The sequence below is a fragment of the Lasioglossum baleicum genome, chromosome 2 (assembly GCF_051020765.1).
Source record: "Lasioglossum baleicum chromosome 2, iyLasBale1, whole genome shotgun sequence".
Taxonomy (NCBI): domain Eukaryota; kingdom Metazoa; phylum Arthropoda; class Insecta; order Hymenoptera; family Halictidae; genus Lasioglossum; species Lasioglossum baleicum.
Window position 1 is genome coordinate 10,466,287 of NC_134930.1, and position 16,266 is coordinate 10,482,552.

Here is a 16,266-nt window from a genome sequence, read left to right on the forward strand (position 1 = left end):
TGCCCATAGACGAATACAGGTATGATTACCGTAGGCTTAGCTTCACTCCTGTAGTCCTGACAATATCCAGGTCCGCACACGTCGATTTTAGCCGGCAGTGGTCGACCTTTATACATTTTTCCGTCTGTCCCTTTCACCATTCCCTCGGTTAATTGCACCACTTCCGGTCCCCATTGAGTGATAAAGTGACCCATTCGCATCACCCTTTGCTGAGGCGTCGTGACCGTGTGACTTCCGCCACAGTACCGGTTACACAAATGATCTCTGCAAATTCGATGCTACTTACAACGCAGAAACTAATGATAAACATAAACACGTACGAATCAAAAATAAACTATGCTCGAGTTCTACGTGTTCCACATTTCGTGTCACGTCAGGTAGTTCTCAAATTCGTAATTTTTATTCAAAATTAAATAAATCAAAATTCAATAAATTTCAAGTACGGGAATAAGTTCAGTTTGTGTCAGCATTAGCGTAATATAACAATGTCCAATGTTCTTTGCTTGATACCACAGGATTAAATGTAATTAAATAAATACTAGGAATGACTAGGTACGGTCGATCATCTGGGAGTTTTTCAGTAATTTCTTTCTTAGCATCGACCCATTGCCGTTTCTTTAGTGGACCAGTCTGCAGCCAACACGTGGCGCATACACTCCGGGACGAAAAGATAGCACACTTTGAAATTAATGTATAATTTCTGTTTATCAAACATTAGAAATTCAATTTTTTTTATACACATATTTTTGGCGTGTCTTGCTTAACATATATGAATGAAATGAAACGAAACTTCGTTAACTTATCTAATTTTATTGAATGAAGTAGAATTATTAACGAAATATAAAGGTACAAAATGATAGCACCCTTAACGAAAAACTTGAAATATAACAGCATTTTAATCCACAAAAATCAATGCTCAATATTTTGTAGGACCTTCTTTATAGCTAACGACTTTAATCATTCGGTTTGGTAAATATTTATACAATTTTTTAATACTGTTTTGAATAATATCCTCACATTCGTCCAAAATGCACTATTTTAAATCGTTAATATTTTGGAATTGTCTGCCATTTTGGTACACAGCTCTGGCAAGATGTCCCCAACAATTTTCAATAATGTTGAGGTTGGAGATCTTGCTGGCCACTCCAAAACGCGAATAATTGTTGAAGAAAAGTGACCGTTTTCGCCGCGTGGACTGCGACATTATCTTGTTGTAAAATGTGTTTATTTGTTCATTTATCATTTCAATATACCGTTCACTACTCATTCGTCCTTTTATAAGTTTGATTTCTGTTCTATCCCAATATCTAATATCGGCCCAAATTATCACACAGCCGTCTCCCATTTGGCGACGGCTTAAAAATTGCTGTTCTTCATTCTTATTATGATAGTAATAGCCTACGTTGTCTGGTCCATCCAAATTAAATCTTTTCTCGTGAGTAAATATGACTCTTCGCCGCGTTGTCCTCATATTTATACGCTTTTCGGCAAATTGTAAGCGGAACGCTTTATGCTCCTTCTTTAACCAAGATTTCTTTTGCAATTCGATTCGCGCTAAGTGAATTTTTGTGAAACACAAAGTACATTCTTTCCGTTAGTGTTCACGCCAACACTTTCGGCGATTTGTCTCGCAGTCATCCTCGAATTTGATGCTGTTCTCAATGTTGCACGTGTTTCACGGGCAGTTAAACTTTGTGGACGCACAGAACTCTTCATTTTCCCGTAATTTTCAGGATTATTTAACAAGATCATAAAACTGCTATTTGTGCTATCATTTTGTCCCGCTTGTGTGCCCAATATTTACGTTTTCATTTCGAAAATTCCATTGAAATAAATATGGTGGACGATACTCAGTACATTATACGTACAGGCATGTCAGAATATGTTGACATATTAAAATATTCATTTTCTTCAGTTTAATGTATCAAATGAGGAAAAACAGATTATGTGCTACCTTTTTTGTCCCGAGTGTAGTAACAAACAATTAGAAGATTCCTTAACTTATGCATTCAATTTAACCTCCCTGATAGAGATTGTATCGTAAAGTCCCAGTGCCGAAGGTCCAGCTAAGCATCTGGTAAAGACACAAGTAGCCCAGTCACCTTCAACCTTCACTTGGAGAGGACCCAAAAGGGCGGTCGGTAGACCTAGGTGAGTGAGCAGTTAGTTACTCTCAAGAAGTCAGATCAGTAAGAACCTTCAGACACTAGAGTCATACATACACAGTGGTGGTCCTTCGCTTATAGACGGCACCAAGTGCAATATTTTACAGGATTATTATGAAGTATCAGTCCAGTACAGTCCTTGGTTAAGCTGTACATTAGGTAAACAGAAATTTTTGCCTTTCTCCTGTATAATCATAAATGATTACAGTATAATCCTTTCCAAAGGATATAATCCTTTGGGTGAGAAAATACCATAATTCCAAGTTTCAATCCTAGGAGATCAGTGGTTCAAAAGGTATGAGTGTTTGAAGTTGGACGATTTTCAATGTTTTTGTGATAGGTAATATGTATATGATTCTGTATATTATAATTACTGTTTGATGACAGATTGTCCCAGACAGCTGCTCTATATTATCGGCATTACCGCGTGTTTGTGCTGCCCCCTAGCGGCCAACATGGCGGCACTATTACCTGTAAAAAACATAAGAAAACCCACCCAACTTCAAATACTCATAACTGTTGAACCACTAATCTCTTAGGATGGAAACTTGGATTTTTGGCATTTTCTCGCCCAAATCTACTAGACTATATAGGAGAAAGGCAAAAATTTCTGGTTACCCATGTTACAGTGCAGCCCAGTCCTTAACAAAAATAACGTTCTTTCGCTGTTCTACCTCGGACTCTTCACCAGCTTGTCCGATCGAGCAGATCTCTGCTTCTTCGCCTCTTCCTGCAAGGCTGCTTCATATTGGATCATGTTCCTGCTGTGAGGCAGTCGTCTATTCTGCTTCCGAACTTGATCCAACTCGTAGGTGAGATATGGCTTCATGCTTATTCCGCACGGGAATGATTCCAATCTTAATTTGGTCGTGTCCTGTGTCCTCATAACAACGTTCTTGTCACAGGATATGCACTGAACATCTCTGGAAACGCATCGAATAAATCACGTAGTGCATTGTGCGCGCACAATTTAAAGAATATCTATTTCATCATTCTCTACAATTTGGAGATTTTTATTTACCTGAGCAACTTCTTCGTCCCAGCGGCTTCAGTGTCCTCTTTCATCTGAGCAACGGTTCTCAGTTTATCTTGAACGGCCTTCAATTTCGAACTGACGAAATCCTTCAACGGTGTCATCTCTATCTTGTCAACCTTTCCCTCGATCTCTCTCTGCACTTCGTCCAGCGCCTGCTGCCAAATCGACTCCTGGTTCCCCAGTTTGTTGATGGCGTCTTCGAGGCCTTGAGCCAGATCATCGCAAGCTGCGTCGAATTGATCGTACGAAACCTACCGAAAATTTATTATTCATTATCGCCGGTATTTATCATCAATCGTAAGTATCCATTACAATTATACTATTTCTACAAATTCGCATCTTTAGTCGAGTATACAGGATACAAAATACAAGGTCTGTCCGGAAAGTAATGCGACCACATTTTTTTTTAAATCTATTGAATATATGAGTACAAACCTTTAAAATTCTTCAAAGTAGGATCCTTGGGCGTCGACACATTTTTTCCAGCGCGATTTCCATGCTTCGTATGCTCCCTGGAAGGCGTTATCTGGAGCCTCTCGTAGTACCCTCGTCGCAGCCTCGTCGAGCACTTCCAACCAAAACTTTTCCGTAGATTACGGGGAAAACAGTAAACGGTACTTCTTAGTTGGATCTTCTTCAACCCCCCCTCCCCGTACAGTCCTGACTTGTCTCCCGCCGACTTCTTCTTGTTTCCAATAATTGAAAATGTGCTAAAAGGATGCCATTTTGAAAGCGTGGAACGCGTCAAAGAAGCTGTGACGAGGGTACTACAAGAGGTTCCAAAAAACGCCTTCCATGGAGCATACGAAGCATGGAAATCGCGCTGGAAAGAATGTGTCGACACCCAAGGATCCTACTTCGAAGAAATTTAAAGGTTTGTACCCATATGTTTAATAGAGATTTTTTTTTAATGTGGTCGCATTACTTTCCAGACAGACCCTGTGTAATAAAACCTCCGTTTTTCAATAAATAATTTCGACGAGTTCTAAGAAAACAATTTGAATGTTTATCTTATTTATCTTTGGACAATCTCATCTGCTGCAATTCCAAGAAACCAATAAAAATTAAATATTTTCGAACCTTCCTATGCACTGCCTGAGCATCAGCCTTGTCAGCCAACGCATCCTCAAGATCTTCCCTGTCTGCTTTTATCGTCTTCAGAAGTTCTATTTGTTCCAGCAAAGCCTAAAACGAGAGTGGAAAGTCTTTCAAAAACGTCCTCTATTACCATTTTACTAGAAATGGCACTCACGTTAAGATGCACTTCGCGATTTTCTTTGTCGTCGATTAGACGGTCCGCGGTCTGGTTCAATTTTTCCATGTCATTTTGGACACTCGTAATTTTCGAGACTAATTCATCAAGCTCTGCGCTTCCTGTGACTCCAGCCATAGGCCCGCTATTTACCATCTCCTGCAAACAAATCACATCTTTCTCCAACTTTAAGATGCGTTCGTTCATGGTTGTTATTTCGTTTTGGTCTATAGATTCTTCTTGGTCCGTTTCTACTGCTTGCCGCATCTGTTTAGGGCTTCTTGGACTGACTGGCGTAGTTGGCTGTGTCGTTTCTTCGCCTCGCGCGACAACTACGCTTCGCCCCTGTATTTCTGTCTGTGATTCAGCTGGTCTCTTCTCTTCTCTTTCACGTCTTTCTTTTTCCCCCTCTGTTGTTACTAATTTTTCCTTTGTTGTTGCTACTTTCAAAAAATTGAAAAATGCAGACTTCGTATAGAAATTGAAAGAGCACTACTACAGATTTAATTTAGCAATGAGATATTAACGTAAGTATGGACATGATATTTGGTCCCCTCAGGGTTTCAAATTCATTTACCAATCCTCTCCTTTTTCCACTCTCACCATCGCCTTTTCAGCGGGACCTACTGTTTATGGTGGGTTCCGAACCACCTTTTGCCAACAACACGTGAAAAACACCCCGGGTGGGTCACTTTCCGGTTTTTGACCAGACGGTCACCCATCCTAGTGCCGGTCACGTTCCACGTTGTTTAACTTCGGTGATCTAACGAGAACCGGTGCTTTCAACGGGACTACGGTTGATGGCGCTATTAACGTAAGTATTATGCACAATTTTTTCAGATTCCTGGGAATGGTGCGTCATAGTTGAAAAATAAAACAGAAACCACTTTTTTTCAGCGTTTTTCTTAAGTTATAGAGTGATCGCGCGTTCACTGTCAAACAGCCGTGTTCTGCACCGACAGTGATTGCGCAGTGATATTATCTTTTTATGACTGCGTCTACCGCGCCGACCGCGTCCGAGACTTCAATCGAAAAGTCGAACATAGAGAAGGACAGAAAGAAATACGGATCCGGTGGCCGAAGCGTGTCGCCGTCGCCGGCACAGTTTAAAGACCCGCGAGTTCTCACAATGTAATGGCAATGATAGAATTGTTTATTTTTCATTATTTTTTATGGGAATTTCACAATCTTATTTCTGGCATTTTTCTCATTAAAATGGCACCAAACACTTACAATTAGTGTTTGGCACATAGTGGTTTAATCGACGATGAAAGTTTCGAATGCAACGAAGAACAGCGTTTAGGAAAGAAAGAGACGCGGACAGTCGCCGTCGCCGGCACAGTTCAAAGACCTGCGTTGTCGCTGTTCTTCGTTGCGTTCGAAACTTTCACCATCGATTAAACCACTAAATACAGTTGAAATTATATCGTGTTTGGTGTCATTTTAATAAGAGAAATGCCAGAAATAAGTTAGTGAAAGTCCCGTGAAAAAAATAATGAAAATTAAGAAGATTGAAAATTCGATTCATTCGAGTCAATGTTGGTGGTGTTCACACCGATATACCCGAGCCGAGATCAATCATCGCCGCCCTGCGGCGCAATGGCCGGCAGTGGAATGGGTAAACACTTGACAGTGCAACCCCTGACAGTAAACGCGCGATTACTGTACTTATCTTTTCTGAATCTTAATAACATATTATGTAATATGAAACATTCCTACGTTCAATGAAATATCTTCCAGACTTTAAAACTTGCGTAGTACAAAAGGCAAAAATAATACCATGTACGTTATATTGGAATATTTCGAAGATTATTTCAACGGCGCTGGTTGGTGCCACAACTTTTTGAACTAGGTTTGAAATATATCTCATTGTTAAATTAAATCTGCAGTAATGCTCTTTCAATTTCTATATGAAATCTGCATTTTCTTCGTGTTTTTCATTTTTTACAACCGGAGTTTGCAACGGGAAACTGAAAATGATACCTAATATGTGGCTTATTGTTAGCAGAGTTGGGCAAAAATTTAATCAACGATTGACGACTAAATTTTTACTTCAATCGTTAATCGCAATTAACAATTATAACAATAATATCCTAGTTTAGTCGTTAAAAAATTGCGGTTAACGATTAAAATACTTATTAATCGTTAATTACGGTTAATGATTAAATTTCTACTTTAGTCGTTAATTGCGATTAACGATTATTAATCGTCAATCGGGTAATTGATTAATGTTTAACTGCTGAAATTTCGAAATGAAATACGTAATCAGATCTGTATGAATACTGAAAAAAATGTAAATTGAGTTTAGGTGTATTGTCATTTGGTCTATAATACAAACTCTGTTTACGTGCTGTTATGTTTGGAGTTATTATTCCTGGAAAGCTACGACCATGTTTTTGTTGAAATATATTATTATTACTGTCAATTCTCCATCCTTTCTCTGCTCCCTCTCTCCGTCTCTCTCTCCCTCCTTATTACAATTTATGGGTAGACCGTGAGGCGATTAACTTCAACAATTGATTAAATCATCCGATTTTTCGATGATTCCTTTTTTTAATCAACGATTGACGATTAAATTAATCGATTGAATCAATCGCCGATTTTTCGACGATTTCTTCATTTAATCAACGATTAAAATCTAAAACTTCATCAATCGATTGAATCAACCGTTGATTTTTTGACGATTCCTTTCTTTAATCGTGCACATTAATCAATCAATTTCAATCGATTAATGCCCAACTCTAATTGTTAGTATATTGAATTTCGAATTGTCAATAAATGGAGAAAATGGGCCGTAGACTGTTTTTCGATTTTCCTCGGTAACTATCCTTACTGATAAGATATGGTGCTAAAATTTGACAGAGAGGGATCTTTTTGGATAGGCTAACGAATGATCCAAACTCGATTAAAATCCCGCCGGGGACTTTCACCACCAAACCCGGGTATACAATAAAGTTCTTCACGAGTTAAGATACTCCGTATTCGGTTTCAAATGTCTTCCTGAAATATCTAAACCTGTCAGTTTTCGATTTTAAATTTCGTCGTGATCATTATGAAAAATTAAAACATTTCGTTTCAGAAATCATTAAAACTGTCGAGCTTCTGAATCTCGTGTTCAAGGCACGACAGAAAAAATAACATTTCGGGGGTGTTACCATTTTGCACTTCAGCAACCTGTTCGTTCAGAAGTTTCAAGTCGTCTCGCATCTTTAACACGTCCTTTTGCAATGTGGTCACTTGTTCATGCATCTCTTTTACGTCTACACCACCTAGGATCTGGCTCAAAGATACCCGCGGCTGTAGATTGCCCTCCTTTTCTGGTTTCGTCGCATGTGTCCCGATAACTGGTTCTTCTCCATCCTCGATAGCCGTACTAGCGATTATTTCCAAGTTCTGGACTGTGCTCTCCAAGTTATTAAGGACAGTCTCCAAGTTTGTTAGTCTTTCTTCGAGGTATGGCGGAGCTTCCGATCCCCCCTCGATGGTTTGATCACCTTTCACAGCATCCTGCACCATTGTAGTCAACTGAAAATAACACGTCACCAGGTGTTAACGTTGTACCACAAAACAATTCAGGTTTATTCGAAGAACTTGTTCATGGAAAAAAAACATAAAGCGTTCGAATTTGATAACTTGTTAAGGGGTTACGCCACTTAGAGATTTAAAAAAAAATCGATTTTTTTTCATTTTCCTTTAATTTAGAGTTCAGGGAATAATTTAAGCCAGGCCTGGCCAACCCAAATGGTTCCACGGGCCACTTTGATGACGCGTAACGTTACTGCGGGCCAGACTTTAGGTAAACATGCTTTTAAAAAATGTAATACAAATACAAAATGAATAAAACTTTATTATTATACTGTGATTCAATATAATTAACTCTCGAGTCTTAATTAATGAGATATTTGTTTATCCTTTCTTTCACTTAATTTTTGTAAATCTATATTTATGTTCGACGTTGCACATATCTTTTGTTAGCTGGTTTTCTAAATTGGCATCAGTTAATGAAGTGATGAACTCTTTGTAAATTTCATCTTCGAAAAAATTGTTTGACAAACACATGTGGATCCAAAAGCACTTACAACTCGTTGTGCAAAATATCCTAAGTTGGAATATCTCTCGGATGTAATATAAGTATTGTAAATATTAATTTCTGATGTGGACGCAAATTTTTGATTCGCACGCTTGAAAAAAGAGACAGATGCGTCGAACATCGGCCAAATCGGACGAAAACGGGTCCACTGTGCGCGTTCCCTTAATCTGCTCGAACAGATTTTGCTGACTGGGTACTTTCGATGAAAGTGTATCTCAAACAACACGAGAGGTTGTAAAGTTCTCTTTCAGACATGTTTGAAACGTACGCATGATGGGAAGCTGTACCTTATCAATACCTTCCTCAGTAGCGTCCAATCTTTTCGTAATATGAATGACATTCCAGAGATCGGTCAAGGGATCTGTCAGTTTACCCTTCAAACGCTCAATGAGATCTGCGTTCGTTTTCAATTCATCGAGTGCTTGAAACTTTCGTTGAAGCTCGTACACCTGCACATAAATGTCGTTCGAAACAATAAAATCAGTGTTAAATATCTTGTAGTGTTGTGTGGGTCGAATTTGAAATTGCTCACAGTTAGTTCGAGTTGCTTAAATGCCAATGCCGAGGGTATAACATCGTTGACAATCGGTTCGATGTATATCACAGTTTCCATATCCTTTTCCGATCCTACTTTCTTCCTCAGTCCTTTCGTCTTCTTTACATCGGTCTGATCCTCTGGTTTCACAAATATTATAACATTCTTTCGGTAATTTTATTTATTCCCAGAATATTAAAATGGTGTACAATGAAACAACGGTAATAAGAATAAATTCACTTCAATTGAAAAAGAACCTTTTCCTTGTTCCTTATCAGCCGGAGCACCGCTCTCTGCATTCCTCGGTGATTCTCTGCTTTCGGGCTCTACAAAGAATTATTACAATGACTTACTTGTTAAAAAAAAACGGATACCCGACTGAGCAAATGCTTTACCATTTGTTATTACGTCGATTGCGTCCGCATCGTCGGCGCCGCGTGGGCGTTGCGTTACATTTTTCGAACTGTCGATAATGCCGTACTCTTGGAAATATAAGGATGGGCCGGCTTTCAACGAGCTTACCATCGTCTAAAAATATTCGCACAGACAAATCCAATTCTTATCATTGATCCTGATCATTCACTCAGTGTTAGACACGTGGATAACGTTATTTCTTCAGACACATTTCCAATATACTTTCATTTGTATTGTATGTTCACGTAATGAAAATGAGAAAGAAATACAAAAACGAGAGAAAGAAAAGAAAAGGGAACAGGGAGGTTGTTATCAACATAAAATAGATGGTATTCTAAGCGTACTTGTGAACCATATTAACCCTTTGCACTCGGAGCTATTTTAACTCGAAAATTCATTCATTTTATGGATATGAAATTGATATAATAACGCATACAATATGTATAATAATGTTTACTAAATGTCCAAAATGTTTAATAATGTTAACAACATTTTGAATAATGGCACAGCAATTGTTAATGGTGACTGTGAGTGGTACGGGTTAATAAAAAAATTCTTCGTAAGAATCTGCAAAAATAAGCGCGACAAACGCAGCGAGACAATTAATTCGCCGAGTTTCTAATAACAACTTTAATTCCGTGATTAAATCACCTTAATTCGACCCGCCTCGTCGCCACGGTATTCAACCTTCGTCGATTTGAGATCTATCTGGTGCAACAATACGTGAAGGAAGTTATGGAGGATGTTGAAATTTACCGCTCCGACCTACACGAAAACGGGAAACGACGTACCTACTTTAAAGTATTTCACATCCACTCGCTTCGTTAAAATATTGCGAATTCAAAGGAGGATTAGACATATTCTTTTCTTACTTCAGGCGTTCCCAACGCGAGATCCAGCATTTGAGGCAATGAAACCTGCAGACTGGTAACATCTTTAGCGACAGGAGGTGCCGCAGGTTTTGCGACTTTCGCCGACATCCTCTGTCATTCAAAAATTTTCTGAAACATATATAAAAAAAACATAATAACAATCAGTATGTACTTTTTTATACTTTTGACAGTTAAATGTCATTTGAACACATCGATCTGGAAGAATAACGTTATTCCTTTGTTCCATAGCCAAGCGGCATCTTTCTGAATACGTTTGAAACATGTCTACAGACCACCTACAGCCTACAGCACCGACGAGGTACAATACTATCACAGTGAAAAACAGAAGGCCATCGACATGATCTCGTCCGTGCAGAAGGCTACTGAGGAGATTCTCGTCGGTGAGGACACACCAAGAAGAGGGCAAACCAAGAAGAGGACAAATCAAGAAGACTACGGCATATTCTTAAGTTAGTTTTATTTGCCGAGCAATTATTGTCTTAGTGTCACCCCCGAACTAGAGCCATCTGCTCTGGCTCATGTTTCTTCTTTGCGAATCAAAGCCTTCTGCTTTGATTCTTCCCCCTTTTGCGATTTATTCTTTTGGTCCACAATAATTGCTCGGCTTGCGTGCGAGCGTGCGTTAATTTTTAATACATTGATCGCCACGTCACCCATATCTGGGTGACGGGTATGCTTCCGTGGGGGCCCCGTCACCCAAATATGGGTGACGCTCTTCTTGTTCGAGTTAATTAAAAATAGGATTTTATGTATAGGATATACAACATGAATTCTCGCTTTTCGCTGTGTTTACGTTCTGTGTACCGACGCGACGGTCGGATTTGGGCCCCGCGGGAAACTTTCTTGATTCCGACACAGCCTTCTGCTGTATTCGGTATTCGGAGCCGGTATTCGGCGTCGATACATTGAGAGGGGTGGTTCATTGAGACCTGTTCACTCGTATTGCCATTCTCTCTGTTTGTCATCCTACCCGGGTTCACCTCAACGCTTTGCGTTGCCTGGTGGCAGGTAATTGGCAGAGAAATGGTATTACGTTTGAACACTTTTCGTGACCATCTCTCTTGGTGAGGACACGTTGGGTATCGGCTCTGGCCGGTGCTGGGCTGCAAGCATTATACTGGGCTGTAAGCTTTCTGCTCTGGTTCGCTTCAGTTTTTCTCTTTGAAAGAATCAGAGCCTTCTGCCTGATTCGCCTTTGATCCCCCGTGGATCGGAGACTTCTTCTCCGATTCACACCTTTTGCCCCGCAATAATTACTCGACATACTTGCGTAATTTAGTATAAGTCCGTCGTTGTAAGAAAGGGAGCCAGAAGGAATATTGCATTCGTTCTGACTCCCTTTCGGGTCTCTCGTGCAGCAACCTTCTCGTGGTGAGACCTGGGCAATCGGTATTATCCTCTATTTGTAAGACCTTCTAGTGTCTTATGAATAAAGGATAATATCGAGCTAATAGTTGCACATTTAATAAATATGTTGATTTTCAATAAATTATATTCCTATACCTATTGTGTGTGTCTTTCATAACATTTTGCAATTTCACCTTCCTTCAGAACAAAATATATGTATTATTCAAGCTGGTTCACCCCGGACGTGAACAATGTCATATATCGTCTAGTTCTATTTAGGTAAAGAGACGAGATAGTATTTCGTCGGTGATAGTATTATGTATAAGGCAATTACAGAATGGGTGTAATGTGAGCATTATATGTAGAAGTTGAAGTCTCCTCAGTTGAAATTTCTTTGCATGCATTAATATCGTTTTCCATAGTTTCTGGTAATTTTACCTATAAATATAAATACAATTATTAATATCACTTATGGGTCATTCCACGCGAAAACGGACACTTTCGGAGTAAAATTTCGGATTTTGTACACATTTAAATATGCTGTAGACTTTAGTGACCTATGAATGACCAAGCCGATGAAAATGAGTTTTTGGGAACTAACAATGCTGTTATTTGATGCCAAAAATCAATGTTTAAATTTTAGAAAAATCTGAAATTTCACTCCAAAAATGCATGGTATAATGTAAAGAGCTCATAACATATTACATACATATGGTATAGCATTCTCCTTCAATCTTACACATGCTAACGATGTTCTATCCAAATCTTCATGTCTAAAATGAACCGAACACACATCCGGACATTTTGGTACAACTGAATTTTGGAGTCCCAGACTGTTTAACCACAATTGATGTTTAATACGACATTTGGGAAGTCTGAAAATGAATTATACAAAAACATTGCTTTTCCATAAACTAAAATTGTACGTGAAATTCCTTCTTTACGTGTATAAATATTATATTAATGAGACATGCAATAAAAGTTTCAAGTTCCACTGTATTTTACTGTTACTTACGCATGTAAAATAATTTTCATTGTTTTCTCCAATTCTTCTTGTTGACGATTCTTCACCGATGATCTATTTGTGCATCCTTTCACAATACACGCTGGCATTTTTATAAATTAATGTGTATCAACGCGCAGAAAACACAAAGCCACGACGATCAACGACGATTCATCAAGCGTTGTCATTGTTGTGCATTGTTGTCAAGTGTACAAACCAGTACAAACTACGACACTGACACTATATACCAGGCGTGGGCAATTTTGCCTCAATTGAGGCAAAACTGTCCCCACCGTAGCGCCCACTGTCCCCCACCAGCATCCGTCGTTACTTTTAGGAAGGACGCGTTTCGCATGTCGCAAGCAGTGCGCAGGCCTCGCGCATCGGAGCCACGAGGAGCGCCACCGAAAGGAAGCTTGGTGGGGGAAGCAGGCGTTTGAGGGGCTCCACCCGTGCCCACGCCTGCTATACATATACCAGACAGTGATGCCGAAATCGTGGTACTGTGGTACTAAGCCGTGGTACGAGACCCCCCCACTATGACCTACCGTTGCCCCTACTGGCCTTCTCCAACTCGCTCGCGCGCTACACTCACCAACGTACCTCTCCTAGGATATGAGAGGTACGTTGGTAAGTGTAGCGCGCGAGCGAGTTGGAGAAGGCCAGTAGGGGCAACGGTAGGTCATAGTGGGGGGGTCTCGTACCACGGCTTAGTACCACAGTACCACGATTTCGGCATCACTGATACCAGAGTGGCCAGACGAGTCCGACCTTGGGACTCGCGAGGGGAATACAGTACCCCTTCTCTGATGACCAGCAATATGCGCAAGCGCGACGGGGATCGAGTAAGGCGCATGGGAGACACGTTGCGCTTGCGCGATGGGGACGCAACAATGACAGATGACATATTAGAAGTTTTAGGTTATTGCCGCATATCGAACATATTACCTAATGAAATGAATCATATGAATCGTTCTAGATATTATCAACATTCTTTATTATAAATAAAATGAATTGTAACATGTGGGAGTTTCAGTTGTGAAATGAAGTATGCTTATTATGTATAATATGTATGTTGAAAAAAATGTTGAAATCTGTACTACTGAGTTACATTCCAGTAAAATCATAAATGTCCTAAAAATAAATCTTAATCTATTTTAACACTTTTAAGGAATGGACATAGCAAGTTTTGAAACTACCTTTTTCAATGCATATCTTAAAAAGTTGTAGTGAGATTTATTAATGAACTCTACGAACTGAACACTCAGAGCATCACATAACACAATCAAATACAATACGATACAATAAAATATAATAAACAAATACACACACACACACCAAAATAAGCAAACAAATATTCAATATATATCACTGTCATTGCCGCTATTCTCAGTTTCACCAGCGAGCAAGGTTCCAGGTGATTTTTTTGGTATTTCTTCTCTATTGTACATTTGGGCATTAAATAATTCTAACATCTGATCTGTTATTTGGAAACTGGAAGCATCAATTTGTTTTGATTGCAAATATAATTTAATACGTGTAAGATCGCGAATCGTGTGTATATCTAACATGTTTCTTTTTTTTATCTTTTATGTCTGTTATCATGGAAAAATATCTTTCCACATGTGCATTTGAATGCGGCAATGACAAGCATATTAACGCAAGTTTTGCAATTTCATCGTACAACAAATTATCAGATTCATCCTTTAAATTCCTAACAGTGCTCCAAAATTCAACAACATCTAATCGTTTCAACTTATTTCTTTCTCGTGCGGTAGGTTTTATGCCTAATAAGAACCACTGGTGTAACACTTTTTTAGCTATCACTTTGGATGGAAATTTATTTAAAAGAATGTCTATTTTAACTTCTGACTGTTTAGCGAAATATAAAGGTATTTCTGGACACACACGCTTCGCGATCTTACACGTATTAAATTATATTTGCAATCAAAACAAATTGATGCTTCCAGCTTCCAAATAACAGATCAGATGTTAGAATTATTTAATGCCCAAATGTACAATAGAGAAGAAATACCAAAAAAATCACCTGGAACCTTGCTCGCTGGTGAAACTGAGAATAGCGGCAAGGACAGTGATATACATTGAGTATTTGTTTGCTTATTTTGGTGTGTGTGTGTATTTGTTTATTATATTTTATTGTATCATATTGTATTTGATTGTGTTATGTGACGCTCTGAGTGTTCAGTTCGTAGAGTTCATTAATAAATCTCACTCTTGGCGGACAGCTTCACTGGCAATAACTGAATAGTTCTTATTTGAACGCCCACGCCAGTCATCCTTTCCCGTAGCGTATATATCTAGCTGATAGGCTATATTGTCCTACAATTTTATTGTATATCACTGTATTATGTATAATATATTTATTATATTCACACAATATTTTTAGTTCTACAATTTGTGTCATCTTCCCAATACTAAACTTTTTAAGATATGCATTGAAAAAGGTAGTTTCAAAACTTGCTATGTCCATTCCTTAAAAGTGTTAAAATAGATTATGATTTATTTTTAGGACATTTAGGATTTTACTGGAATGTAACTCAGTAGCAGTGCTGCCAGATGAGGGGAATCACGCCGATTTTAGGTACCCCCTCTCCGACGACCACCAGAGTAAGTGACACGTTGCGCGTGCGCGACGGGGATTGAGCAGGGGCAAATGGGGGACACGTTGCGCGTGCGCGATGGGGACGGGGAGGCACACACACGCAACGATGACAGATGAGATGATATGACATTTCGCAGGTTTTAGGTTATTGCCGCGTATCGTATCGAACTCATGTACATATACGTACTTAATGAAATTAATAATATGAATCGATCTAAATAGACATTGTAAACATTCTTTATTATAAATAAAATGAATTGTGGGAGTTTCAGTCGTGAAGCGAAGTATGAAGTATGAATTTTCACACTGTGGATTTTGAAACTACCTTTTTCAATGCATATATTCGAAAGTTTGGTATTGGGATTATTGGGAAGGCGAAACGAATTGTAGAATTGAATACTGAATATAATAAATATATTATACATAATAATATACACCAGCTCGGTTGGTTGAGCGCGTTAGGTATTCAAGTGTAGACGTACTTGTACATAATAGTATACAATAAAATACAATATGATATAAATATACACATACACACACACACACACACGTAATAATCAAACTAATATTCAACATGTATCACTCTCACTGCTGCTATTTTCGGTTTCGTCAGGGAGCAAGATCCCATCTAATTCGGAAGGTACTTCTTTGCTGTGGTACATGTCAGAATTAAAATATTCCAACACATTGTCCGGTACATTGTAGCTGCATGCATCAACGTTCTTTGACTTTAAATATAATTTAATTCTAGTTATAGCGGAAAGCATCTGCGTACCTAAGCAATTTCTTTTTAAATTTTTCATGTCCGTGATTATTGAAAAATACCTTTCCACATCTGCATTGGAATGCGGTAGTGATAGGCATATAAATGCTAGTTTTGCAAGTTCGCCATACATTAATTCACCTGA

At 38.8% G+C, this 16,266-nt stretch overlaps 1 protein-coding gene across 18 annotated transcripts in view; it reads right to left on the reverse strand.

Annotated features, from left to right (window-relative positions):
- LOC143217998 (uncharacterized) overlaps positions 1 to 16,266 on the reverse strand; it is a 29,553-nt gene that overhangs the window by 2,267 nt on the left and 11,020 nt on the right. For 3 of the 18 annotated variants that reach the window (XM_076442919.1, XM_076442838.1, XM_076442950.1), the window contains exons 1-13: positions 12,442 to 12,487; positions 10,365 to 12,170; positions 10,144 to 10,257; positions 9,474 to 9,606; positions 9,336 to 9,404; positions 9,076 to 9,218; positions 8,831 to 8,992; positions 7,609 to 7,978; positions 4,454 to 4,896; positions 4,282 to 4,386; positions 3,187 to 3,452; positions 2,840 to 3,088; positions 30 to 264 (exon numbers count right to left, since the gene is read on the reverse strand). In XM_076442919.1, coding sequence (XP_076299034.1) covers positions 30 to 264; positions 2,840 to 3,088; positions 3,187 to 3,452; positions 4,282 to 4,386; positions 4,454 to 4,896; positions 7,609 to 7,978; positions 8,831 to 8,992; positions 9,076 to 9,218; positions 9,336 to 9,404; positions 9,474 to 9,606; positions 10,144 to 10,257; positions 10,365 to 10,472 — 2,397 coding nt within the window. In that variant the 5' untranslated portion in view covers positions 10,473 to 12,170; positions 12,442 to 12,487. Of the gene's footprint in view, positions 1 to 29; positions 2,148 to 2,222; positions 2,350 to 2,783; positions 3,089 to 3,186; positions 3,453 to 4,281; positions 4,387 to 4,453; positions 4,897 to 7,608; positions 7,979 to 8,830; positions 8,993 to 9,075; positions 9,219 to 9,335; positions 9,405 to 9,473; positions 9,607 to 10,143; positions 10,287 to 10,364; positions 12,171 to 12,441; positions 12,488 to 16,266 lie in introns of those variants that run through there. The other 15 variants (XM_076442875.1, XM_076442866.1, XM_076442857.1 and 12 more) reach the window with 14 other exon arrangements.